At 44.4% G+C, this 27,802-nt stretch overlaps 1 protein-coding gene across 2 annotated transcripts in view; it reads right to left on the bottom strand.

Moving 5' to 3' along the window:
• Positions 1-8,595: 8,595 nt before the first annotated feature.
• Positions 8,596-27,802, bottom strand: part of Trappc11 (trafficking protein particle complex subunit 11) — a 43,209-nt gene continuing 24,002 nt past the window's right edge. Inside the window, exons 19-30 of one of the 2 annotated variants that reach the window (XM_038326242.2) lie at positions 27,142-27,297; positions 25,429-25,616; positions 25,174-25,322; positions 23,145-23,266; positions 22,393-22,512; positions 20,596-20,661; positions 20,333-20,489; positions 16,906-17,017; positions 14,464-14,555; positions 12,761-12,894; positions 10,612-10,779; positions 8,596-9,518 (exon numbers count right to left, since the gene is read on the bottom strand). In XM_038326242.2, the coding sequence (XP_038182170.1) occupies positions 9,474-9,518; positions 10,612-10,779; positions 12,761-12,894; positions 14,464-14,555; positions 16,906-17,017; positions 20,333-20,489; positions 20,596-20,661; positions 22,393-22,512; positions 23,145-23,266; positions 25,174-25,322; positions 25,429-25,616; positions 27,142-27,297 (1,509 nt within the window). In that variant the 3' untranslated portion in view covers positions 8,596-9,473. The remainder of the gene's footprint in view (positions 9,519-10,611; positions 10,780-12,760; positions 12,895-14,463; positions 14,556-16,905; positions 17,018-20,332; positions 20,490-20,595; positions 20,662-22,392; positions 22,513-23,144; positions 23,267-25,173; positions 25,323-25,428; positions 25,617-27,141; positions 27,298-27,802) is intronic. The other variant, XM_038326243.2, reaches the window with a different exon arrangement.

Below are 27,802 nucleotides of genomic sequence, written 5' to 3'. Positions count from 1 at the left end.
TATTCTCTTGCTGCATGGGTTTGTTTGTCTGCTATGGGTCTGACCTCCATCCACGTCAACTCAAAACGGCATGGCTCTTTCTTTGTCTCTTCCGTTCTCCCCTGGTTTGTTTGGTTTTCCTTTTAGATGTAATAAAAATTGTCTTTGCACTTCCATTTGAGTCCATTCTTAAATTCTTTTCTTAGTAAGACGAAGAGTTCCAAGAGGGGACCCTGATTTTCTCCTTTTATCATCTGACGACCATGAAGGGGCCCCTACATTCCAGTAGCTGCAGCACAGAAAATCAAGTGTTGAGCTCAGGGTGGAGGGGGTGCGGTTGGTTCATTAGCATCTCATAGTAGCCAGGAGAGAGACACAAAAGGGATGTCCCAGTAGCCCCTTCGATGGCACACCCAATCAAGGCCTGATCCCTTAGGGTTCAAGCATTTCAAGGAAGTTTCTAAATAAGTCACCTCTCAGGGCAGCTTTGCAAAAGCCTTGGAAGATATTTTTGCACAGTGCTTCAGATAAGCAAACATTTCTTGTGCTTGAAGCAAGGTGTGTGAGGGCACACACGTTCAAGGACCACACCGACCTGAAAGTGGAGGCCATACCTGCAGCTTCCTAATGAATGGCTGGTTTTCCCCTGGGGCCCAGGACAGACCGTCTCACCATACACACTCCCTGATGTCCTCACTATCACAGGGTTCAGGCTTGGGCCCTTTGCAGACTTGACTTGTAGCCGGTGAGGAGTGAGCTCTTAATGATACACAGCAGGTAATCCATTCACTCAGCCAGCACCTCCCCACCCCCCAACAGACAAGCATACAAGAAAGCCTTATAGGCCTGTCACAGCTGGGGTCCCGGTTTTAAACATAAAAGCTCATTGTCCTAAACTCACCCAGCTTGTCGGACCACTTTGGAAATTTCATTATGCACCATTGAACTTGGAACTGGTCACTCCACACCATCCCGGGGAGGGGAGGTGCGCTGTTTATGATTTGTGCACGGGAGCGTGACATGGTAAATTTCTGTGAAAAGGCCACTCTAGTTTAATTTACAACGAATCAAAAAGGGAAGCATCTCTTAAAATGGTCCTCCCTACCCCACACTTGGGCAAAGGGGACCGTAACTACAGTGCACACCAGAGCAGCAATGAATCCAAGGAGAAAGCTGCAGGTAGCAGTCTGTGTGTGGTTAGGCTGGTGTGTGGCACAAGTTCCATTCCTGAGTGATTGATGTCAAGTGTCTTTTAAATATAAGCTTCTACCAGTGCCAGATCCTGCGCTGAACTCTCAAGGCTGTCCTTGGAACAGCACAGGTTAATACTGACCTTAGGTGTACAATTAATAAAGGTTTGTGTATGTAGCTGCCTTGATTTTACTCCCAGGGCTGAAGATTCCTTGTAAATGTTACTTTTCAGAGGGGAGAGTGTCAAGTTGAGAGCTTAGGCCCCAGCCCCTCGCATCTATCCCAGCCCCCAGGCCTGGTCTGGACTCCAAATCCCAGCAGGCCAGGTCCTGACCCCTCCCTGGGGGTGGGGTCAGGACCCAGGGAGGGGTCAGGACCACTCCCCAGGGTATTTAAGTGATCTCCCACAAGAACAACACGTGGTCTCCCTTTCTTCCTCCCTGGGATCGAGTTCCTACAGCTTCCCAGTTCCCCCTCAGGGCCATCCGAGAGTACAGATCTCCCATTAAACCTGGATATTTCTTAATTTTGCTTGTTTTGATCTGGCTTGATTGGGAATTTTTGCGTCAGCAGAGAGCTCGCGTTTAAGAAATATTCCTAACAGAGAGATCTAAAGAGAGTTAACTCACATCCAAAAGCCACCACAACCAGTCCAGGATCCTGGTGAGCCAGCCAGTCAGTCATTTATGTTATTAGTTCATAGAATGAAGTATTTCTTAGAGAAAGGAGCATGCAAAACAAACGCTGAAGTGTTGCCCTCCTCCTTTTTTGAGATAGTGTCTCACTATGTCAGCTTGGCAGGCCTGGAGCTCACGGCGTAGATCAGGCTGGCCTCAAACTCAGAGGTCCCTCCCAAGCCGTGGAATTAAAGGCATGTACCACCATGCCTAGCTCTTAATAGCTTTGGAGTCTACAGGGGCACCAACTTCCTCTCTCTCCTGCAATGACAAAGAAAAATTGTCCCTCATAGGAAATGCATTTCAAGGCAAGTGAATATACTTAGCTAGTGTGTGTGTGTGGGGGGGGGAGAGACATTTTTATGTAGAATTCTAGTTGAGTGTAAGAATCTTGTTTTTGCTGGTGGGGGGGGGGGGAGTTAGGGTTTCATGTAGTCCAGGCTGGCCTTGCATTGGCTACCTAGCCAAGGATGACCTTGAATCTTGCCTGCATTTGGCAAGTGCCAGGATTACAGGAATTTACTAACCATTTTAGATCAACTTTTTGCTCTCTTTCCCAGTCAACTGGGAATACTGGAGGTAAAGAAACCAACTACATAAAATATATCTGGAGAAGCGGCCAAATCTACAATGTTGGGCGTTCTATAAGTGACTCTATTTCGTCAACTGGATTGATGCTATTAGCGTCAAGGGAGTCCTGGACCAGGGGATGATCAAGCCGACAATAAGAAATACAAAAGACTAATTTAAGTGGAGTGTCAGACATAGCTAAGTATGACTGAATTAAATGTTATCTTGATTCACAAAAGCCAGCTATAAAACCAGTACTTAGTCAATCTGGAAAAACTGCATTATGTATTGTATATTAGACAATTTCAAGGAATTACTGATAAATTTATTAGAAGTAATCAATTTAATAAAACATAATACATGGTTATATTTAAGTATTTACAGGTAAAGTGATTTAATAAGTTTGCTAAAATTAATAAATGTATTAAAATCAATAAATTTAATAATATAATTATAATGGTTGTTCTGTCTCTTTAAGAGACAAGCCACGCCCATTCCCTCCCCCTTCCGCTGAGGTAGGCAGGTCTTTCTGCTTGCAGCCTTAGTCTTTCCTCCCGTCTCCCTCTCAGAGAGGCAGCTTCTGTCTCTGCCTTCTCTCCCCTCTCTCACTTGAAACATCGTCAGCTGTGGCTCACGCCTATAACCCAGCACTGTGGGCTGTGGCTCACGCCTGTAACCCAACACTAGCCAGGTGGAGGCGGATCTTGGAGCTAGTCTAAACTACGGAGTTTAGATCTCAAACACACGACACACCATCAGCTATCTGATTAAAAACATAATCAGAAAAGAAAAACACCAGCTACGGTAACACCTTTCAATCATTCGTGTTTCCCCTCAACAGTGGACGTCCTGGCTTCACTTCCCGTTAGGGAGGGCAAGCAGATTTAGTCCTTTCACAGCCGTTATCGCCAGAGATCAGATCGGTTTCCAAATACAAGCTCATTTATTACTGCTAACCAGACCTTCACGACGCAAATCCAGAAGGCAGCCTTGCCTTGCAGCTCCCGTGCTGGGAGGTGGGGGCCCGCTGCTGCCAGAGCTCTGGGTTTTAAGTGAATTTCATCTTCCTGCCCAACTGCCTTATCAGGGAACGGGAATCTGCGGAGGAGGAAAAACTGGCTTTACTCTTGGTGCTGCCCGGAGTGAATGAATGCCAGCATTCCTTTTCATCACCTGGGACGTTCTCCTTGCTCTGTTTATTCTACAAATCTTTCTATGTGCTCCGAACCTCGGCTCGCCCGTTATCATCTGTCTGTGTAAGATGGAGATGCATTCTCGTATAACAAAAACATGGCATAATTCCTTGTGAACACGAGGGCTAAAACAACTCCCCTGTCACTCCTTGAAGAAGCCCTGCCTCCCACCTGGCCCTCGGGCTCCCCCTGGGCTTCCTTCCTCCCTTTTGTTTTTATTATGGAAATCTTCAAGCATGCTCCAAAAGGAATCAGAAGAGATTAACAACAGTTAACAGCATGTCCACGTGCCCTCCTTATCTTTAACACTCCACAGCATCTTCCAGATTTTTATCTCCTCCCATCTAGGGTTTTTAGTCTGTTTTTCCAACATGGCCTCACCGTGTAGCCCCAGCTGTCTGGGGTGCCCTATGTAGAACAGGCTAACCTCAAACTTATGGTGATCCTCCTGCCTCTGCCTCTCAAGTTGTGGACAACAGAAGTGCCCTATCTAATTTTTGCAAGTACTTAAAGCCACACCAACTATCCCATAAGCTTGTCAGTCTTGTTCCCACGCTGTATAGGAATTCTGTTACCTGGAAGTTTCTCTGACTGGCCACTGGTCCTCAAGTCTCCTATGGCCTAGAAATCAGCCCAGGAAGTGGCTTATAAGGAACCCACAATGAACATTTAGAATTGATGTAGGGATGCAAATTTGTTACCCTGGTATTCTTTGTTTCTCTGGTTCAAGACAGGGTTTCTCTGTATAGTCTTGGCTGTTGTAGAATTCACTCTGTAGACCAGGCTAGCCTTGAACTCACAGAAATTCACCTGCCTGTGCCTCCCAAGTACTGAGATCAAAGATGTTTGTCACCACCGCCTGGCTACTACCACAGTCTTAAGGCTGGTTTTCAACTCATAGGAAGCATGGAGCATTGATCATCAGAGACATATTTAACTCAAAACAATTTAGGACTGGGCAGGAGTATGAAGCATGAAACCCAGGAAGGTTCAGCCTAGGCTTTGAAGTGAGTTCCAAGACAGCCAGTGTCACAGGTGAGACCCTGTCTTTAAAACAAAGCCGTACACCACATTGAGTAAGGTACACGCCTGCAATGACAGCTACTTGGGGGGGGGGGCTGAGAGAAACACACCCCACCTGGCACACTGTAGCACTCAGTCTTAGCAATTTCCACTTGGCAAGATACACAACTTTAGCAATATTTTAGATTTTAATGTTTTGTGTATAGGTGTTCTTCCTGCAGTTTTGATAAAACACCACAAATGGGCATCAGATCCCCTGACAAGGGGATTACAGATGGTTGTGAGCTCCCTATGGGTGCTGGGACCGCAGGAAGGATCCTTTGGAAGAGCAGCCGGTGCCCTTAACCACTGTACTATCCCTCCTGCCCGACTTTAGGAAGTTTCAAGGAGCCTACCAAGGGTGGCTGTCTGCTCTTGCCGTGCATCTTAAACTCTGTGGGTAAGGGAATCCTCTGAACACAAGACATCTGCCTCACGGCTGCTTTGACTTTTGCATTCTGCCAAATGCTCAGACAAGAAAACTTAAGCATTGCTCTAGGTCTGGTTTACATGGCACAAAGACCTGAGGTGCAGGCCTACTTGGCAGTTGGGACTTCATCTTTCCCTCAGGTAAAATTGTGCTTCAGAAAGCGGGGACAATAAAGCCTTGTGCTACCTGGCTTTTGTACTTGGCTCAAGTAAACTGAATGGAAAGGGAAACCATTCATAAATGTGATCTTTGAGAGGAAATGGAATATAACTAAGATTTCTTTGTCATTCAAAAAAAAAAACGGGACTTTGTATTTATGGAGCTCTTTAAATGTCTGAGGGCAGAGGTTTGCTGAGAGTGGGACGGCTACGAAGCACCCAAGAATATATAAGACTCACTCTTATATAACCTTAATCTTTAAGTAAAAGGCTACTTCAGAGTACTGTAACAATAAAACTTGCTCTCATGCTCCTCCTGCTCAGGGTTGCGGTTTTCAGTCAGCAGCCTTACACAGGGATGGAGAGGATGAGGCCCCACAGGCAGGAGCCACACGTCAGGGATAAGCTGATAAGATAAAGCCTGCATTTGTTTGTTTGTTTGTTTGTTTGAGACAGGGTTTCTCTGTAGCTTTTTAGAGCCTGTCCTGGAACTAGCTCTTGTAGACCAGGCTGGCCTCGAACTCACAGAGATCCGCCTGCCTCTGCCTCCCCAGTGCTGGGATTAAAGGCGTGCCAGGTGGGGTGTGTTTCTCTCAGCCCCCCCCCCCCCAGTAGCTGTCATTGCAGGCGTGTACCTTACTCAGTGTGGTGTACGGCTTTGTTTTAAAGACAGGGTCTCCCCTGTGACACTGGCTGTCTTGGAACTCACTTCAAAGGGTATTTGTTTGGCAGTCTCCAGTCATTAATGGTACAGATAGCTGTTTCTTGTAAATTAAAGTCATTCCAATTTATTCGTTAAATAATATAACTCGTTTATAAATTAAGAATTAGACCACGGGGAGCTTTTTCTGGGTTCTGAGGTCAAGAGATAGAGCTGTAGAAAGGTATTTGCTGGGACCGCATACTGGCCAGCTACATCAGGTTGGGAGAAGGGAACCTCAAGTGAGAAAATGATTCATAAAGATGGCTACAGCCAAGCCCGGAGGGCATTTTCTTAATTAACAATTGATGGGGGAGGGCCCAGCCCATTATGAGTGGGGCCACCTTGGGCTAGTGGTCCTGGGTTCTCTAAGAAAGCAGGCTGAGCAAGCCAGAACAAGCAAGCAAGCCAGTAAGCAGCACCCCTCCATGGCCTCTGCATCAGTTCCTGCCCCCAGGTAACCACCCAATTTGAGTTCCTGCCATGGCTTCCCTCAGTGAACTGGGCTTTAGGCTACGTAAGTCAAAAAACCCTTTCCTCCCCAAGTCACTATTGGTCATGGTGTTTGATCACAGCAACTGTAAGACAGACAGCATGGACCGATGGACCGGCGCCTTTTGAGGGTGGAGTTTAAAACTTCCAGCTCCTTTTGGCCTTTGCTTTAGCTTTGGAAGCAGCAGCAGCTCTTCCACTATGAGGCTAATGTGGAAATTACAGCTCAGAAGCCAAAGTCATTGTTCTGAAGAGTGCTGGCAGGAAGGAATGCTGTTCTTGGTGGTGGGAACATGAAAAAGTGACTACACATCAAAACAGAACTCCTCCCTTCCGATGACACAGGGGCATTTCAGACCTCACCAGGGCAGCCATGCTCTTTGAAATGCTTTCATTCTCAGAATTCGAGGAAAAGGGGGCCGAGATGGTACAGGCAACAGGAGCTGAGGGATCAAAGCTACAAGTTGCTCGTTTAGGATCACAGGTGGTAGGTAACCTCTGGCTGGGGCCCTGGAGCTAACAGCAGCGTCTGGGAGCCGAGCTTCTATTACAAACCTCCGGACTGATGCTGTCGTGGTTAGAAACCATCACAATGGTGTGCGCGGGCAAACAGCAGTTCCGGAACTGAAAGTAACAGAGGACGAGACAGGAGGCAGACATGCTCACAAGGGGCAGGTGTCCCAGGTGACACGCTAAAGAAAGGGAGGAAACGACAGCTCTCACACCATTACGGCAATTTGACTTTTGAACCCAAGATACTCACAATTTTATGTTTCTCAATAAAAAAAAAAAAATTCAGTTTCAAAACAAACCAAAAAGCTGAAAATCGGGGCAGTTGAGGCACTTTAATCCCAGCACTTGGGAGACAGGGAGGTGGATTTCTGAGTTCAAGGCCATCTGGGCTTACAAAGGGACAAAGGGAGTTCCACAACAGCCAGGGCTACAGAGAGAGAGAGAACCCGTGTCTTGAAAACCAAAAAACTAAAAACAAAACAAAACAAAACAAACAAACAAACAAAAAACCAGTTTCAAAACAGGCCAATAGAATATAGATACAAAATTCACGATATTGGGGGGGAGGGGAGCTGGAGAGATGGCTCAGTGGTTAAGAGCACTGGCTGAGGTCCTGAGTTTCCCAGCAACCACATGGTGGCTCACAACCATCTGTACTGAGATCTGGTGCCCTCCTCTGGTGTGCAGGCATACATGGAAGCAGAATGTTGTATACATAACTAAATAAATCTTTAAAAATTTTAACTTTAAAAAATAATTCATGATATGGGGAAATTCTTGGCTAGAATTTTGTATTATCAACTGTATGAAAAATTTAAAAATAAGATTTGTTTATTTAGTAAAGCAAACACAATTAAGTAAATCACACTAACACCAAAACTAAGCTCATGAGTGACTTGTCTTACAAGCATGCAGCTTACACCTGAAAACATCAGTGTCAACGCGTGAGGGGACTTTATTGTTTGCACATTGCATTCGAGCACTGTAGAGTCCATGGGGACCTTAAACACCTCCATCTGGAAGTCTGGGAATTTCCGCTTAACTCACCAGAGGTCATGGGATCAACATGGCAGGTTACAGTGAGGAATCAAAAGAAAACACCAGGATACAAAACAGGGACTGATAGAGTGTATTTTAGCAAACGTGTTTATATTTAGCAAGTATGTGTATATACGTGTATCTCATTTACCTATCGCACTATGTACAACGCATGACAAGTCCACAGACATGACGTGCGAGGGTGACACCAGCCAGGCGTGACCCTTGGCTCTGGCAGTGTCCGGCTACATCCTCACAGGAAGCCTGTGGGACAGGCCTCATCAGCCTCTCTTCCAGAAAACTCGGTACACAGACGCAGTCACCTGACCAGCAAGTGACACAGGAGAGATCTGGTCACAGTCTACTCTAGAGCCACGCTGATGGCCTCCATCTGAAAATCCGTGACACGAGGAACTCATGGCTCCCACACCGCCTTCCCTGCCGGAGCAGGGTTAGCAGAGCAAGGCCTAGAGCACAGGGAAGGCTCCTGACCGTGCTTCCCAGCGCCCTCGCGGCGCGTTCTTGGTAAAGGCTGTTTCCCACAGCCGAAACCAAGCCAGCTAAAGAAATCAATGCTATCTACAGGCAGATGTGAAAGAGAACATATTTATTTACATCACTATTTCCTTTACAATATGCCCAGTCTACATAATAAAGTTTTCCAAGAAATTAGTTTTAAATTAAAATATTTTACAAAGCAAATATTCACCATATAATTTTCTCATTTACATGAATTTAAAGATATTTTAAATAGCACTTATGAAATTATGTAAAGTGACTGAGAACTCTTAATGTGACCTTGAGTCATTCTCAAAAACTTATGCGTTTAGGAATGATGTTTATAATCAGGTCCTTTCAAGAAATATAAACCTGTTTTAAAAATGATGAACATGAGAGAATAGCTCAAAACTTTCTGATGGTAAGTAAAAAACTGGCACCTTTCAACAGCCACAGAGCCAGCGAGTTCCAGGACAGCCAGGACTCATAGAGAAACCCTGTCTGGAACAGAACAGAACAGCAACAGAAAGCCCAGGAAGTCTGTACACCATTCAGACTGTGATGCTTGCTGTGCTAAGCATACAGGGAATTTATGGGATGGGTTGTCTCCAGCAGAGCCAGGTGTGATGCCGCTCCTCTCTCCAATCACAGCTGGGTATCTGTTTCCACTGATGCTGGGCATCCAAGTCACCTCCCGTGGAAACATCGTGTTGACCATGACATGACTTCTAACGGTAGCAATGACCTGACGTCCTCTCACATCACACTGACAGATTGCAAATGTTTATTAGTTAAACTATACGAGATGATGATTTTCTTAATACCTTAAGCATGGCTTTCTCTGAATAGCTGGTATTATAGCCATTAAAAAATAGGCAAGATTAACTTCCACCATGATCAAAGCTACCAGTCACACTGGGTCTCCTAGGCAGCTGGGTCCTCTGTCAGAACACCGAGGGCTGGGCCTGGGCATCATGCAGCAGCAATGGAGGTGTCATCCAGGAGTCGCCCCTGTGGCTTTACAACAGGACAACAAAGTGGAATTATGAAATACTAACAGAGGAGTTCTACTACCGAAAACATCTTGAGATTTCTGTCTTACAAAGCTGAACACCAGCTGCCATGTGCTTCCCCCTGCAGGTCTGCTCCAGTCCTTCTCTCCTAACCCTGTGCTCTTGCACCCAGATCCTCACAGCTGCCTGTGAAATGGGAGCTACTTATCTCTTTCTATGTATAATAACTGCTAGAGTCTGAAACAAGTTAGCCCTAGGTGGCTGGAATATGACCAAGTCTGTGTTCATGCACACAACGAAACTAGTTCTGCTGTGTTTAGCTATAGCAGATTTCCAACAGTCAAACAGCTAGAGACCCCCCCATCCCCAACAGCTAGGAACCCCTCCCCTCCCACTCCATCAACAGCTAGAGACCTTCCCCAACCCCCCATCAACATCTAGAGACCCCTCTCCCCCTCCATCAACAGCTAAAGACCCTCCCCATCCTCCTCCATCAACATCTAGAGACCCCTCCCCCTCCCACTCTTTCACACCAAGTCATGAGACACTGTTCCCCTGCAGGTGACATCAGACACAGAACAGCAAGATGGGTGCCTTTCAAATATGACCAGGTAAGAACGTTTAAAAATTGGGCTGGGTGTGGTCGCAAATGCCTTTAATCCCAGCACTCTGGAGGCAGAGGCAAGTGGATCCCTAAGTTCCAAGGCAGTCTGGTCTACACAGTGAGTTCCACAATACCCAGGGCTACACAGAGAAACCCTGTTTTAGAAAAAATAAAAGGGGGGGGGAGGAGGGAAGGAGGGAAGGAAGGAAGGAAGGAAGGAAAGAAAGAAAGAAAGAAAGAAAGAAAGAAAGAAAGAAAGAAAGAAAGAAGAAAAGAAAACATACTTTACTACAAAGAGAAAGCATGTTCAAGGACACAGTAAAGATAAGACACTAATCATCTAAGGGAGTGGCAATCTTTGAAATTAGACTCTATAAAATAGTACCATAGAAATAAACAGAATTGCCAAATTCACATATTAAAAGCCCCCAACTATGACTCAGTGAATGTCTAAGAGGCTGACGTTAAAAGGCAGGAACCAGCCAAGCCTCACCTTCACAAAGATGCTGGTCGGTATAAAACGCCGGAGCAGCTGGTTGGTGAAGCTGGGAAATCTAAGCAAGTTGATGTTGAGCGATGGTAGCTGCTGATACCCGGCCATCAGAGGGTAGAAATTATACAGCATTTCCTGTTTGGTGCCAGGCAGAATACGTAATCGAATCTAGTCGCAGAAAGCCAGAGAGAAACAGTCACACACAGTTTGCTCTATGAATAGGCATGTATTCAATTATTTATGACGGACAAATCCTTCTGGTGACGCGTGCACGCTCTCTTCCAGCCCATCTCCTAAGACGTACAGCTGACCAAGTGGACAGGACGACAGGCAGACAGGAGATGTCCTGTGGTGCCAGTGTACGACACGGTGTACAAAACAGTGTACATACGGTGTACTACGACACAGTGTACATACAGTGTAAGACACAGAGTACAACACAGTGTATAACACGGTGTACGACACAGAGTAGGACACAGTGTACGACACAGTGTACGACACAGAGTAGGACACGGTGTACGACACGGTGTAAGACACAGAGTACGACACGGTGTACGACACGGTGTATGACACAGTGTACGACAAGAGTGCGGCACAGGCGGCACTGCTCAGTGTCTACCACAGCCTGAATGGCAACTTCTGCATGCTATCATTTTGTGTCTTAGACCAAAAATGTCTTAATCCTCAAAAAATATTATAAAAAAGTATTTTTTTCAACAAAATACAAATTATTTGGTTTTGGTTATTTTCTTTTTAGGATTTTATACTGTATTATTTTGGGGATTTTACACTGAATGTTAAGGTGAACAGCTTGGGGGGTGTTGGAATTTTGCTAATACTTGAGAGGGCAGCAAGATGGCTCAGCAGGTAAAGGCACTTGCTGCCAAGCCTGATGACCTGAGCCCAATCTCCAGGTCCCACACGGTGAAGGAGAGAACCGACTCCTCTGGCCTCCACAGGCACACCCTGGTGCACAAGTACACGTGGTGCCTAGACACACAATAAATACATAAGTATAACAAAAAATGTTTTTTACTTTAGAAATATATAAACTTATGAAGTTTTGGTACTTTTTATTTTTTATTTGTAAGTCAATACATGGAAACAGCTTACTCATGTGCAAATGAGAAGCAAGTGTGCATGTGCACACAATGTGCTAGAGGCCACAGCACGGGCTTCTGATGCACAAAAGCTAAGATATGTAATATTTTATGCCATAAATTTATAATGGTGCACAGCTGTACTGCTTAGTCCATACATAATTCTGTGTATTTTTTTAAAGATTTACTTTTACTATGTATACACAGTGTTCTGCCTGCATGTATGCCTGCACACAGTAAGTTCTGAAAGGCAGAAGAGGGCACCAGATCTCATTACAGATGGTGTGAGCCACCATGTGGTTGCTGGGAATTAAACTCAGGACCTCTGGAAGAGCAACCAGCAGCCAGTGCTCTTAACCTCTGAGCCATCTCTCTAGCCCTCTAATGTGTATGTAACAACAAACTCAGAATTCTGAATATGCAGAGCTAACTGGTTGATTTGTTCAGGGTAGACACTTGTGCATTAAGACACATTTGTTCCTATAATTGTTACTATCCCTTACTAATAAAAGGTGTTTACTGACAAACGTGAGGTGTCTGCTAACATTCTCATTCTTCTCTGGAACATGTTTTTGACTGAGTGTTGTACTGATTCACTGCAAAAGCTGATAAACTTTTCCAACTGATTTGACTGAACAATGAAGAAAGGTTGAACAGGCAAAAATTGTTTCTGAACATAGCAAAGTAAATTCCATACAAGATCAAAACCCGTACAGCTCTTCAGAAAGGCAGGCTTAACCTCAGGATGGCTGTGTTCCAGGCCTCAACCAAGCCATGAGGCAAATAAAGAGGAGGTTCACAGTTCCTGGGAATTCGAATGTGTTGCTTTAATAAAGCCCAGTGATCAGAGAACTGTGCTTTATAAGGAGAAAGAGCCCATCTGTCTGATCTTGAAGATGTGAAAAGGAAACCCACCTCCTCTTCAGGAAGTTAAACTTAATCTTTAAAAATGCCTAAACTTTACTACTATCAAAACACAAACCCCAGCTTCCGGATCCTTGGTCACACTTCTGTGGTCACACAAGCAGCACCCGCAAAGGTGACCCTACCTGTTTGAGACCTGAGAACATGAAGGCATCACTGGGCTCCACAGAAATTTCCACATCTTGAACCAAGTCAGTCTTATTCTGTAAGTGATACCTGACAGGTAGCGACTCTCTGACGCGTCCAAACGAGGGCAAGTCTAGAGAGAGAGGCACAGTTCTCTCGGTTAGACAGAGCTCATCACTCGTGGGCTCATACTGGGTGGACACAGAGTTATCAAGTTATGGCTTTGCTACTACGAGACCTTTTGTTTGGATGCTGATAGGACAGGCCGAGAAGGAAGTAAGTCTAAAAATGACTGACACAGAAAGAGAGCCTGTCTATTGATGTGGAATTTACAAATAACATTACAAATCTGCAAAACTTCTCTCAAAATATCAATCAAGTTCCTACACTAAAAAGCCAGCACTGTATTATACGGAGAGAAGCAAAACATTGATTCACTCATGCAGATGCTCTGTTTCCTGGAGTCCTGCAGACTAGTTTTTACCCACATGCAAAACCGGAATGTTTTATGAACTTGCGACCATCCTTGCGGAGGCCATGCTAACGCCGTCTGCGCTGTTCCAGTCACATGCAGCTCTGCTCAGGCAAGCACTGTGGGAGGCAAGCACTGTGAGCTATTTTTAAAACCATTATAGACATGATAACGGCTGGTAAAGAAAGGTTTCTCTTGACAGAAGTATTCAACGAAGAGAGGAGAAACAAGCCAGGCAGAGTGGTGCACACCTGTAAGCCAAGCACTTGGAAGGGAGAGGCAGAACAGCCTTGGCTATACAGGGAGTCTGAGACTGGCCTGAACGACATGTCATCTTATCTTAAAAAGACGAAGGAAGAGCAACAGAGGGAGGCGGGTTGGAAATCTGACAGAAACTATATGCCTGACAAAAACTATAAGATCGGATGTTAAAGGGGAGGGGTTGGCTATGTGCCCATTAAAGGGAACATTAACTGTGAAGCATTATAACAGAAATCTAACCCTGAATCTGACCAGGTCAGATGACTGTCAATTTACAGGGACAGGGAAATGGTTAAAAAATGATATCATACAATCTGTTAGAGAGTCTACCAATGACCTGGGTTCTTCAATAAATAAACAGGAAGAGAGGGAGGGAAAGCTGGAAGTAGGAGAGGCGGTGGGGTGGGGGTGAAGAGAGAGGGAAAGATATGAGAGATAGGACAGAGCCTACCGAGAGATTTAGATAGAGACTCAGATTCTCCATAAACTGCAATGTAAAGACCTTAAAATAAGCTGAGGAACATTCAGCCAAAAAAGTCTAAACATCAGAATCTAGTGAGTTCAAGAACATAGGCTGGGCATAGTAGCACACGCCTTTCATCCCAGCACCTACCAGGCAGGGGCAAGGATCTTTGTGAGTTTGAGGCCAGCCTGGTCTACAAAGTGAGTACAAGGCCATCCAGGGCTATATAGTGAGATCCTGCCTCAACCTCCCTCCTACACAAAGAATCCATTGATCATTTTAAGTCGTAATAATGAAACAATTAGGTCCACAAAAAGCTATGTTTGCAGCCATACTAAGGCACTTATGGATGAAATGGCATGTGGGATTTGTCTGACAATAATTGGGTAGGACTGTGGTGGGGCACTCATGTACAGCTTATAGATGTTAGTCATTTTACACAACACACTGTGAAAACACTAAGCTCTGAAAAGCCCCTTATCAAAGTAACATCTGAAACCCGCTACCTGCGTTCACGTGGAGAGGGATGTTTTCGACAATCACGTGCGGCAGCGTGATGACAGTGCTGATGACTGGGATGCTGTCCACGCCTGAGGCCCTACGGCACAAAGTGCAGCATTGAACTCACACTTCCGAAATACAGGTATCTGTTTTCACCAACTAGCTTTAATACAACAAGCTATTTTCCAAGCTCCATCAACTGAGTTTTGTGCATAGGAGCTTTCTAAATGCAACTTCTGTTGTGAATGTTTGGTAAGCAGATAGTATAACCATGTGTTCCCACTGGGAGCCAAGACAGGAGCTCTGCCTGGCTGTCAGGGAAGCATGCTGTGTCTGGAGCACGAGTATTTTCAGGGCAAAAGTACTGCAGATTTACACTGTGATACAGAACCCCCTCTTCTCTTGAGGGATGCTGAGGTGGCCCCATACCACTTTCAAAGGGCATGGTTAACTCGTCATAAGAATGCAGTAGTAAGCCGGGTGGTGGTGGTGCACGCCTTTAATCCCAGCACTCGGGAGGCAGAGGCAGGCGGATCTCTGAGTTCGAGTCCAGCCTGGTCTACAAGAGCTAGTTCCAGGACAGGCTCTAGAAACTACAGGGAAACCCTGTCTCAAAAAACAAAAAACAAAAAAACAAAAAACAAAAAACAAAAAAAAAGAACACAGTAGTAACAAAGAATTCGAACATTCTACTATCAGTAAAAAGTACAGTAAGTACGCTAAGATTTACTGAGATAAACTAATAAAATAAGACTGTTCAATGTTTCCTTTGTCTTAAGACTTGGGTGGGAACTACAGAGCGGGCTGCAGAACTCCCCGGGAAATCTCCTCTAAGATCCCCCTGTACGGAGACGTAGAGCAGTTGACACATGGGACCTACTACAGAGCAAAGCCAGCAAGGGGCAGGAACCAGGTGACCCCTGTAAGAAATTACCCTACAGACAGACAGCAGCATGGAAGAAAAACTGCCTTTCAGTTGGTGCTTAACTCCTACAACATAAACTGAGAGCCAACATGGCAGATTCACAAGGAGTGGAAGGAAATGACAAGTTAGGTGTTTTTTAAAGATTTTTAATCTTAGTAAAATGACCTATTTTTTCCATTCTCAGGTATTCTACCTTGAAGTTCTAATACGGAATATATTGATGCATATAACTCTTTGCAAAGTGTAAAGGCGTCCTGAGATGGCCAGGCTTCCGAGCCGCTAACAATGGCCTACAGTCCTGTCGTCAGACCCTGGAGCTGCGGGAAGGGCTGGGAATGGGAGCTGGGGGGCAGCGCCTGCTTAGCACGTGCTAGGCCGCGAGTCCATCCCCAGCACTACAAACAAGAACAGGAACACTCTCTGGGCACTTTCTTGCTCTGTTTTGCATTTTATATAAACATAAGAATAATGATATCATAAAATTGTGTCTACTAAACATTGCTTTCAAAGCTTAAAGGCAACTTTAGCATTTTCTTCAATTTTTGTTTTACAGATTAAAGGCATAGGTTACTCCAGCCCAGCTCAGCTGTGCTTTTAATACTTTATAGTTCTATTCTTTCCTATGTAAAGAGAATTCTAATCTCCTACTAGGCAAATGCCTAGGTTTCTTAGAATTCTGATTGCTGTGGAAATGATAAAACTTTTCAAAGGTTATTTTTATTTTATGTACATGAGTTTTTGGTCTACATGTATGTAATATGTACTATGTTCATGCCTGATGCCCCAGGAGACCAGAAGAGAACATTATGTCCCCCTGGAACTAGAGTTCTAGGCAGTTAGTTATGGGTGCTAGGACTTGAACCCAGGTCCGAGGGAAAAGTGCTCTTACCCACTGAGCCATCTTTCCAGCCCCAAATGACCCTTCCTCCAGTGCACTGCTAAGAGCCTTTTTCTGACCAACAGAAATACCAGTGAGCATTGTATACTAACATTATATACAGTAACCTTGCTTAATCCTTGATCCTTTGAACTTTCTCTGTAAAAAAACTACTTTGTATATTTTTAAGTGTATACATGGACATACATGTATATGGACACGTGTGTGCCACAGCATGAGCGTAGAGGTCAGAGGACAACTTGTGGGAGCTAGTTCTCTCTTTCCACCACGTGGGTTCTGGGGATCAAACTCAGGCTGTCAGGCTTGGCAGCAAGCAATTGTAGCTGCTGAACCATCTTGCTGGCAAGCTCTCTTGGGTTTTTATGTAAACAATCTCACCGACTGCAAATGAGGGCGTTTCACCTAGTGCTTTCCATGGCTCAGATTTAGTGTGACTAAAATTTTATTGGCATTTCAGTCAGGAATCATGACAAAAAAGCTGGATTTATCTTCCTCATCATTGTAATGTAACACAGTAATCACACGCATGGCCGCAGCTTCTACCCTGCACGTCAACGTGACGACACAGTAAAGACATCGGAGCACAGACACTGGAGGGGAGAGAGGGGGCCGATGTGGTTTTACCTCTTCCAAGAGACAATGTAATGTCCGGTTGCCACGCCACCTTCCACATTCCCAGCAGACGGGCAGCGAAGACAAAAGCACTCACTGGCGCTCTCTCCTGTCTGTAAGACAACTGCAAGACAGAATCCTTACAGCCTATGCCATGATCCATCTATGAGATTTCACCTCAGACAGACAACAGAGCAGTATCTTTATCTTACAAACTAACTGTTTTAGAAACACAGACACCAGAGCTCAGAAATGCCATGTGACTTTTTCTAGGCCATAAAAGTCCAGTATTTGGACTAATCGATCTATATTCTTTATAGTGAAAGCCAGTGGGAGGCAGATGGGGACATAGCTGTGTAAGAGTTCATCTCTTCTGCACCTCCAAAACGCTGGGTATCGGTGAACATGCACCTGTAATCCCAGTATTGAGGGAGGGGGAAGAAGGAGTTATCACTGGTACTTGGTGGCTGCCAGTCTAGTTACAGGTACAATGAGACACCTTATCTCAAGGGAATAAGGTGTAACTATCACCTGACATCCTCTTCTGGTTTTTGCATGTGCACGTGGATGAGTACACACACACACACACACACACACACACACACACACACCCACCCCACTACCACTAATGGGGCATCCATATATCAGCAACAAAGTCCTACTGAAAAGTAATGAATACAGATAACTTGAAGAAAGAATGATACCCTATGGTAATTAGTTTCCTTTTTCCAAATTATGGCTTTAAAAAAAAAGTAAGGACTGAGGCAGGCAGATCTTCCTTCCTACCTATAGCCCAAGCCCCTTCCTTCCTTTCTGTTTCTCTCTCGAAGAGGTACCTGCTGCCGTGGCTCCTCCCCCCACTTCCCCTCTCTCTCCCTCTCCCTCCCCCTCTCTACCTCTCCCCCTTTCTCTTTCTCTCTCCTCTCTCCCCATTTCCCTTTCTCCCCCTTTCCCTTACCCTTCCATAACCCATTAAATAAATACCCACTTCCTCTGCAAAAAAAAAAAAAGTAAGAAAGAAAAACATTTTGAGGTAAGGAAAAAAGCTTTGTTACTGTGGTACTAGTCAGACGGTTACTCTTCTTTCCTCACTACTAAACTCTTGCTCAAACATCAGCGGTCACCGTCCTCCACTGTTCCCTGGGTATGCTCACCTCTGTATGGGAAGGTGTCCTCTTACCAAAATCACAGCAAATGTCTTGACTGTTAAACATTTAACCAACCCCAGTCTCTACCTTCAGAGCCACAACGTCAGTCTTTAAATGCAAGTGGTTGACAGTGTCTGGTTCATATGATTTTAACAAATCTGTGACCAACTACAAAACAACAACAGCCCTCCTCGCCCCCTTGGTAGTTTATGGCTGTCCAGTGAAGAGGGCTGTATTAGATGAATGGCTATCTGATTGTAGAAAAGTAGCTCCCAGTGAGAAAGAAAAAGGGTTGGGCATTTCTTAAGTTGTTTTAAGTAAACCTAGAGTAACAATAATGTAGCCTGATACAATTTTAGAAATGCATCGGTCCAAGCCTTTGGAGGTGGCTTTTACAAAAACCTGGGATATTCATAACACAGGCTACAGAGGTTCTCCCTGAATTCTAAGTTAACCAAAATGATCAGGATGTCTGTTAGCAAATATCAATGTGGTAAATTTATGGCACAGCAGTGCTGCACTGCTGTTATGAATAAGGAAGGAGCTAGGAGGCAAAATGGGAGTGGCCCCTAGGAGTTGGGAGAGGCCACTAGCCTGAGTCTTCCATCTTAGCGGTAACTCCCAACACCGACACATTGTTTCTAGGGTTTCCAACCTCCAGAACTTTAAGATGAGACTAACTTCATGGTCACTTTTACACCAGCAATAAGACACTGGCACACCAGAAGTTCCAACTAGAAACCATCCCTCAATTTAATCTACACTCATTAAATGATGTCAGTAATATAAAGACATGGACAATATAAAGAAAAGGCCATGGCTCTGACTCTAAAGGAGCCATACTTAGACCTGGATAATGGCAGTGTCATGGGCTGTTACAACAGCAGCGTGGCCAATGCCGTGGGTGTGAAGATGGAGTAGGAAGCACTGCACAGGAGGATCAGAAAGTCTAAGCTCATGAGTCACAAGGAGCAAGCAGAGGAGTAACAGGTAGGAAAAGAGATGAGCAGGCTTTGGACAAAACTGACAACCTCTTCAAAAGCCTGGGCAGCAGTGTTGGATAAAACTGCAAGCGGGCTTCACTGGAGTGGAGGACAGCAAAGGCCAGCAGAGACGGTGAGGGCTGCTAGGAAACCTAGTCAGAGCCTGGCTGGGGAAAACCTGGAATGCTAAGACAGCTTTGGAAGCAGGAAGGATAAGATCAGATGGCTTATGAGAAATCAGATTCCCACAGCACACACGAGGGTAATAACTCTCCAGTTAGGAGGTCACTTCTACAACCTGGGAGAAAGGGTCAGGATGGCAGGAGGAAGGGGACAAGAAGTTGGACTCTGGAGAAGTACAGAAAGGCAGCCTTAGTACCGGGCTGGGTGTGAGTGAGGGAGCTTGGCTGCGCTCTGCAGTGTCTCCCTTTGCATACTGACTCCTCCAGCAGGACTAGGAACATGGGCAGCCTAAGGCTCAGCAGCAGCTGAAGACTTAGGAGAGAGAGAAAGAGGGGAGTCCATGCCAGGATCTGGGAATGGCCAGCGTCACACAGGCAGATTGACTGTGGCTCACCCAGCAAGCAATATCAGTGCCTGCGGCTGCAGCAACAGGATGCTTGTTTGCTTCTGTTCACAGCCCTTAACCTGGTCATCTACCTGTGTAAAATTTTGTTTGAATTAACATTAAATTAACTTCATTTCATGTAATAGTTTCTGAAAGCACAATGAATGTGAAAGCTGTCACCCTGGGTTTGAACCTGCTCTCTGCACTGCTGTAGTTGGGTGAGTTAGCATATCTGTTGTCTATTTAATACAGATCTTGTTCAATTTCCAACTATAAATAATAGTAAACATTAACTTCAAATTAATAAAAAACCTTAAAATTTCAAACATAAAGAGCCTCCTATTTTACTTCCAAGTACATCTCCTGAAATGTTACCTCCCTAGATCTTTTATGATGGTCGTGGTGGCATGCATAATTACAGCCCTCCAGGAGGATCAGGGGTTCAAGGACATCCTGAACTATCAAGATCAAGCTTTGGCTACAGGAGACTCTGTCTCAAAATATAACCAAACAAAAAACAAATATCATCTTTTAAAATAAAGTATACTCATGCAAATTGTAAATGATACTAATCCTACTTGAATCCTGGATGCACTTAGTTTGCAAAGTATATCTTACGTTCCCTTATTGTACAAAAGTTAACTATTATACTGCAAACTTACAGACACACACACGCACGCACGCACGCACACACACGCAGGCACCCCTGCCCCTTATGTGAGAATGATGCACAGTTTCACCTCTGTCCACTTGGGACTCCAGATGATCCATTGCAGTCATAGATGGAGCAAGCTGCAGCTCACTGGACACAATTGTGAGGGCCCAAGGTGAGGCACTTAAAACATCCGTCATCAGCAGGAAGGGGATGTCCGCATAGACTCTTTCCAGGTGCTCAAACTGCCACCAAGCAAGACGAAAGGTCAGCGATTGCTCTAACCCACTTCACGTTTCCCTTCCAACTTTCTAACTGACGTGAGTCCCAGGATGCCCCACGTGAGCATACCTTTGTGGAGACGAATCTGACTGCAACATCAAATGGAAAGACGGTTTCTATGGTTACGGTGTCATCCTGCAAGACAGCAGCAGCCACTTATTCGATGGCTCTTGAATACCTCTTAAATATGTTAGAATGCATACAAAGCACAATCTAGAATTGACTGATAAACAACCCCAAGTTACACATTAAGAAGCAAGGGCCTTTTCCTAGACAACATTTGTAGAAATCGACACAACAACCTGCTCTGCCTCACAGTCACTGGGCTAAGCACTTCCTTCTGCATTACTCCATCTCAGGACGAGTGAAGACGGCAGGGCAGGCATCACTACCGCTCTACACAGGACGAGCCACATGTTAAGAAGATAAAGTGACTTTCTCAATGTCACAAATGTGGCCAAGCCCAGGATCTGCACCCTCTTCTCATGCAAATTCTTTACCTTACTTTGGCTCAAGATGACTGAAATAATCTCAAAGTAATGTTACAGACACGGATATAATTGTCATGCACATATAATGTAAGCTCATAACTATCTACTATGTCTAAGTTTTAAGATGGAAGTCACATGGCTACCATGGGAGTAACCAAGGTGAACATTGGATCACGGAGCTCGACTCTAACCTAATAGCTGGATCTACCCTCTAAAGACTGTTTGAGCCGGGTGGTGGTGGCGCACGCCTTTAATCCCAGCACTCGGGAGGCAGAGGCAGGTGGATCTCTGTGAGTTCGAGGCCAGCCTGGTCTACAAGAGCTAGTTCCAGGACAGGCTCCAAAGCCACAGAGAAACCCTGTCTCGAAAAACCAAAAAAAAAAAAAAAAAAGACTGTTTGAGAAGCCACGGCGTTTTTCTACCTTTGAAAACAAACAGCCCAACACACTGGTGAGAAATCTTTTTAGAAGATTATGCTGGGCCAGTGGGGTGGCTCAAAGGATGAAGATACTTGTTTCCAAGTCTGAAAAGCTGAGTTCAAGTCCCGAAACCCACACAGTATGAGAGAACCAACTCCCACAATGGTTCCCCAACTTTCATTACGCACTTTGGCATGCACATATGTACATGAGCATACACACACATGTAAAATACACAAATGTAAATGGAAGAAGGTTGTTTTGGTTAGAAGTTCAGACTGTAATATCAGACAGATGTTTGTCATGTGACTTTAGGAAAGTCACACATATAAACCTAGACCCTAGGGCTTAGTTTCATAATATTCAGAGGTGATGAAAAATAAATGAGATAGTGCAAGCTTGCCATGGTGGTACACACCTTTACTACCAGCACTTGCCATGGTGGTACACGCCTTTACTACCAGCACTTGCCATGGTGGTACACGCCTTTACTACCAGCACTTGGCAAGCAGAGGCAGGTAGATCTCTCTAAGTTTAAGCCAGTCTGATCTACATAGTAAGTTCTAGGAAAGCCACGGCTACACAGGGAAAACCTATCTCCAAATTAAAAAAAAAAATAGTGTGGAGATTGGCAGCCCATCTCCTGAGTCCTGTCTAAGAGGCTCTGCCCACATCAGGCTATGTGAAGTTCCTGACAGTATTACTGGCCTTGTTCTCAACTAGGAAGCATTGCTCACCCTTTCAACAACCATTTTTCTTCCAATAACTTATAAACAGCTCATGGCCCACAACCTCTACAAAACCCATACTATAATAACCTCCAATTCCCAGGCTTTTGCTTCTGCTGGGCTGAAAGGTCGATCTATAAGGTGACATGTTACTGCCAAGATCAAAAAGATATTAAAATAGCATAAAACTGAAGTACTTCATACATGAAAAGTGATCATAAAAAATACCTTGTGACACTTGCAAACAATTTCTTTTCCTTCAACAGTTGTATTGATGAGGTAAGAAACATACACAAGGAACATTCTGGAGCCCACTGTTCCACAGCGAACATACACGGTTTTTTCTAGCTGCAACACAGTAAGCACTGTGATTTAATGTCACAGAGAAGACAAGGCTCCCATTTAGAGACTCCTAGTTACATCCTCTACACAGGGTGTCACAGTGCAGCTGATGTGACTGATGAAAACTGCCACCAGCCAAGAACCCTGAGCCAGCTCTCAGCACCCAATCCTCCACCTCTTTTATTCTCTCGGCCGACTTCCCAGAAAACAGAAATTGACTGAGAAGTTCTTGCAGCTACAGACACCAGTGATTTCACCAGCAACAATCCACAGGAGGGTTGCTTGTTCTAAAACCCTGCATAGAAACTGACTATGACATTTTACATACTTAAATATGAAAATGCGTGAGAGATGTGGGATGGCGGCCACTGTCCCAGGGCTCTGCAATGCTCCTTTAGAACTACAGACTCACTATCGTCCTCTCCTGGCCCTGCAGAACATGCTCCCCTGCTACTTTAGAACTGCAGACCCACTAGCATCCTCTCTGGGCCCTCCTGAGCAAGCTCCCCTGCTACTTTAGAACTACAGACCCACTGGCGTACTCTCCGGGCCCTGCTGAGCATGCTCCCCTGCTCCCCTGCTACTTTAGAACTACAGACCCACCGGAGTCCTCTCTGTGCCCTGCTGAGCATGCTCACCTGCTCCCCGGGATGTAAGTCTCCCACAGGAATGTCTGTGAGTAAGGCGGGGTAGGACTCATCACACAGCTCTGCTCCGTGAAGAGTCACATGAGTTTTCTGAGTTAGGTTGGCATCCTGCCCTATGATGGTTGATACAGTGGTGTTTTAGGACATTATTGTAACAATGATACTATAGGAAGAGCACTCTATTGTACCATCTTTTAAACAAATATCCTGTCATTGACGCGATGGTGTTTACCTTGTTACTATGCTGGTGCGAAAGGAACTATGTCTCAGACTGCATTTTAGCTCACTGTAATTCATCTTTATGCATCAAAGTTGGAACTATTGTAATCAATGTATTTTTGCCAATGAGAAATAATTGTTATTCTTATAGTGTAAAAAAATCTATGCTTTGGGATTGAACAAAATCCTGGCAATCATTTGCACTCTGCTGGCTGTGGAAGTGTTTCCCGGCAAAAAGTTGTAGCGATACTTAAAGAAGGGTAGTCAGCTGACAAGAGGCCAGGTAAGCATGTGGATGGGGCAGCATTTCACATTCCAGTTCATTCCGTGTCAGAAGCACCAGCTGTAGGATGCGGTCCATGTTGCAGGGAACGGGGAGCTTTCCAGTGTGCAGTGCCGGCTACAGGCGCCCCGCTTCTCAGCGCACCTCACTGATCTGCTACGCATGCTTCTCCTATTGACAGCCTCTCTGAGGCACAGAAAGCTGCCATGAGTCAAACTAGCAGCAGGACAGCAGACGGCGACCTTATTGGTGCTGTTTGGAGAGCTTTCGGTGCAAGTCTGTCTTTGCAAAGTGCTTTGGAATGGCCTCTTAACCCGTCACTGAGCTGGTCATTGCCAGTTGTCACCTCGCCATTGGGTCAGAAAAACAGTTTGCAAAATAAGAAAGCAACAGTTCAAATGATCCCTTCTTCCTTTTCAGTCAGCTCATGGAGGTATCTACCTATCGCACTTCCCACCTCTTCCTCTTGCCGCAGAGGCTGACTACCACAGAACAGACCAGGTGAGTTCCTCAGCAACTTCTTGTATAGATCTGAAAGCATCGGCTCTGAGGACTGCTCTCAAATGGTCTCTGAGCTCCGCATCTTCAAGACTTTTCAAACCATCTTGAACAACCACCACACTGTGTTTGTTCAAAGGTTAAATGATGTGGGAGGTCCTTCTGTATATGTGTTGCTTTTATTGATTAATGAATAAAGTTATTTCGGCCAATGGCTTAGCAAAGTAAAGTCAGGCAGGAAATCCGAGCAGAGATAGAGAAAAAGAAGGTGGAGTCAAGTGAGACGCCAGTCAGCCATCAAGGAAATAAGACATGTAGAAAATGAGGTAATGCTATGGCCACGTGGCAATACACAGACTAATAGAAATGGGTTGATTTAAAGTGTAAGAGCTAGGTAGAAATACACCTGAGCCATTGGCCAGTGTTGTAATTAATATAGTTTCTGTGTGATTATTCAGGTCTGGGTGGCTAGGAAACGATAGGGCTGTCTCCATTTATAGTCAAATGTCTTGCTGATGTTGCAAGCTGTTGCCAATGCTTTATTATCCATTTTTAACTTGTGTAAGAAAACTGCTCAATGGGTCAGCAAGTAAAAGCACTTGTTGCCAGCCCCGATAACCTGAGCTTAATCCCCCAAACACACACGACTGAAGGAGAGAATCAATGCCCACAAGTTGTCCTTTGACCTCCACATGTATGCTATGGGACATATAACCTACCCCCAAATAAGTAAAACTTTATGCAACCAAAAATTTCTTTTAAAGAAAATTATTCAAATTTGCTCTTTGTGCAACACAATTTCCATGGTATGACAGAAATATAAATAGCAAGTAGTAATTATCAAAAAGACATAAAGGGAGAAATCCATATTAAAACCATGTATAATATAGCCACATTATTAATAATCAATAATTTGAATATCAAATGGCAAGTTTCAACAATGCAAAAAAAAAAAAACCCAGTGACTTTTGCACCAACATAATATACTGATGCTGATCAAATTAAAAAATAAATGCTTACCTGGCTTTAAGCCAGCAGTGAGCTTCACATCCCTGATTTGGGACTTTTCATGGGATTGAACAGTTACAACCAAACAATACATCTCATTCATTAGGGCAGGAGGCTCATGTCGCAGATGTACAGAAATGTTTGGGACTCTCGAAATGATCCTTTGAAAAGAAACGGCTCAGTAATCAACTTAAAGAAGTGAAGTAATTCAGGGCAGTATTTAAAGGAAATAAGACACTCTCCAATGCGTTTTCAAAGCACACTTACATTGTGCTTGCCTGGATTATGATGCTGTCCCAGTGAACCTCATTGTCAGGAAGTTTTGGTCGTCTTTTGAAAGACCTTGCAGCCTGCAGGGCTTCCTGGGAGGACGCAGCATCTCCTCCTCCTCCCTGCCAGCTCAAAACCACACACCGGCCTGACTCACTGCCCAGAACCAGATCCACAGAGGTAATCTGTACAGGAAGGTGAACCAGAAATCCAATCACATGCCTGCTCATCATCGTCCCTGTCAACGACATCACAGTGAAGACCATCACACCTAAGTTCACCTCGCCACGTGCAGGAGGGGAAAGAACAGAACACTCTCACTCTGGGCAGGTGCTCATTACACCTGGACGTCCACGTAATGTAGAGATATGTATAGACGTGATATATAGGTGTTATAGCTATGATGCGTAGATGGATAGGTGTGATGTGTGGATGTGTAGATATGCTGCCAGCACTTGACACACAGATCGTTGGTGGACACGGACAGAAATAAGGAAGTAATGCTGATACATTCACGACCTAGTGTCTAATCCCACAAATGCTTCTGCTGAAAGTGCTTATAGAATTAGTAATGAAATGTTTTATTAGCTGGATATCACTTCAAATAAATGCATTACCAAAAGAACTCAACATAAGATTATTAATTATAATGATAGGTTTCCTCAGATACCAAGTAAAAAATAAAATACAGTTATAGGTGCCAGAACATAGTCCAAGAATGGAGTTGTGCTAGGGGAATTCTGAGTGTTTGTGAGAAAACTCAAAGAAAACTAGACAAGAGTCTTGTGACCTCAGTTTCTTCAAAACCACAGTATTATTCTTAGATTATGCTTTTGTGCCCCTCCTGGGTATAGTGGATAGGAATGAGTCTCCTAACTGGAGCAGATGCAGCTGGCTCCAGAGTATACACAACACAAGGTATCATTTTCATCACATAGCTGCCGATACTATGTCAACCTGCTAAAATAGTTATCTTCATTGTCTCTAAATAGATGCAAGCAGCAATGTTTGAACATTAAAAAGATAAGCTCTACACAGAGAAACCCTGTCTCAAAAACAAACAAATGATAAACTCTAAATTAGGTCCTATTAATATAAATTTGCTGTTTATATAATACAAATTTTTGAAAACTTCTCAACTGATAATTTACTCATTAAAAATTAAAAATTGGAGGGCTGGAGAGATGGCTCAGCGGTTAAAAGCATTGCCTGCTCTTCCATAGGTCCTGAGTTCAATTCCCAGCAACCACATGGTGGCTCACAACCATCTGTAATGGGGTCTGGTGACCTCTTCTGGCCTGCAGGCATACACACAGACAGAATATTGTATACATAACAAATAAATAAATATTTTTAAAAAATGAGATTGGTCTTATGTAGTAAGAGCAAACAATGTCTAATTACACTACTGAATGAAAAAAGCTAGGACTAGAGTATTGTGTATATAGTATATAGGAATATCTACAGTACGTTCTTGCTGCCCATCAGGCTGGGGTTGAATACAGAACCTTGTGCACGCTAGGAAGGATTCCTTCTACGACTGAACTACATCCATGGGGCCCAAGTCTTTAATTGAATAATTTTAACTACAAATATGTTGATGAAGAGCATATGGAAAGAAAGCTACTAAACTACCATATTATTTAAATTTTTAACATAAACATACTGCTTTTGTCAGTGAAATTATATTTAAGCAAATTTATAACTAACCTCAATTTTCTTTCCCACATCTTCAGTTTTTGCAACAAATTTGAACGACAATTTCCTCGTTTTTCCAGGAACTAAGCACATCTTTCCTTGAGTCAGATTCTCCAAGACTTCGCTTGCTTTGGACGCTTCTTCCAGTATACAGAACTGGTTGTAACCCTTGAAGAGAGGTGAGCAGAGTTATTTGCAGGCATCAAACATCCAAGTGATTCAAAGCACATTAGTTCCAGCCCAGATGATCCTGGACTCAGGAGTTTACCTACTCAGTGCTCACACCAAGAAAAAAGCACACACGACTCGACTTCTGGAAGCACTGAAGCACTGGTTCTCAAGGAGAAACAAAAGGTACATTCTTTCTTACACCAGAGATCACCATCTATCACTCTTTCCTTAAAAAACAAAAAAACCTTTTTACTTTCCATTACTATTTATGTGAACCTCTGTGTGTGTATGTGTGTGCGCGTGCATGTGGGTGCCTCTGTGTATATGTGTGTGTGCATGCGCGTGTGTGCATGGTTGCCTCTCTGTGTGTGTATATGTGTGTGTGTGCGCGCGCGCATGGGTACCTCTCTGTGTGTGTAAGTCACCATTCCCATCTGCTAATAAGCCCATGAGCTCCTAAGGCCGCCTCCTCTCACAGCAGACAAATCACCATCACAGGAAA

Source organism: Arvicola amphibius, chromosome 4 (assembly GCF_903992535.2).
Source record: "Arvicola amphibius chromosome 4, mArvAmp1.2, whole genome shotgun sequence".
NCBI lineage: Eukaryota > Metazoa > Chordata > Mammalia > Rodentia > Cricetidae > Arvicola > Arvicola amphibius.
This window is presented reverse-complemented; position numbering and strand designations above follow the sequence as displayed.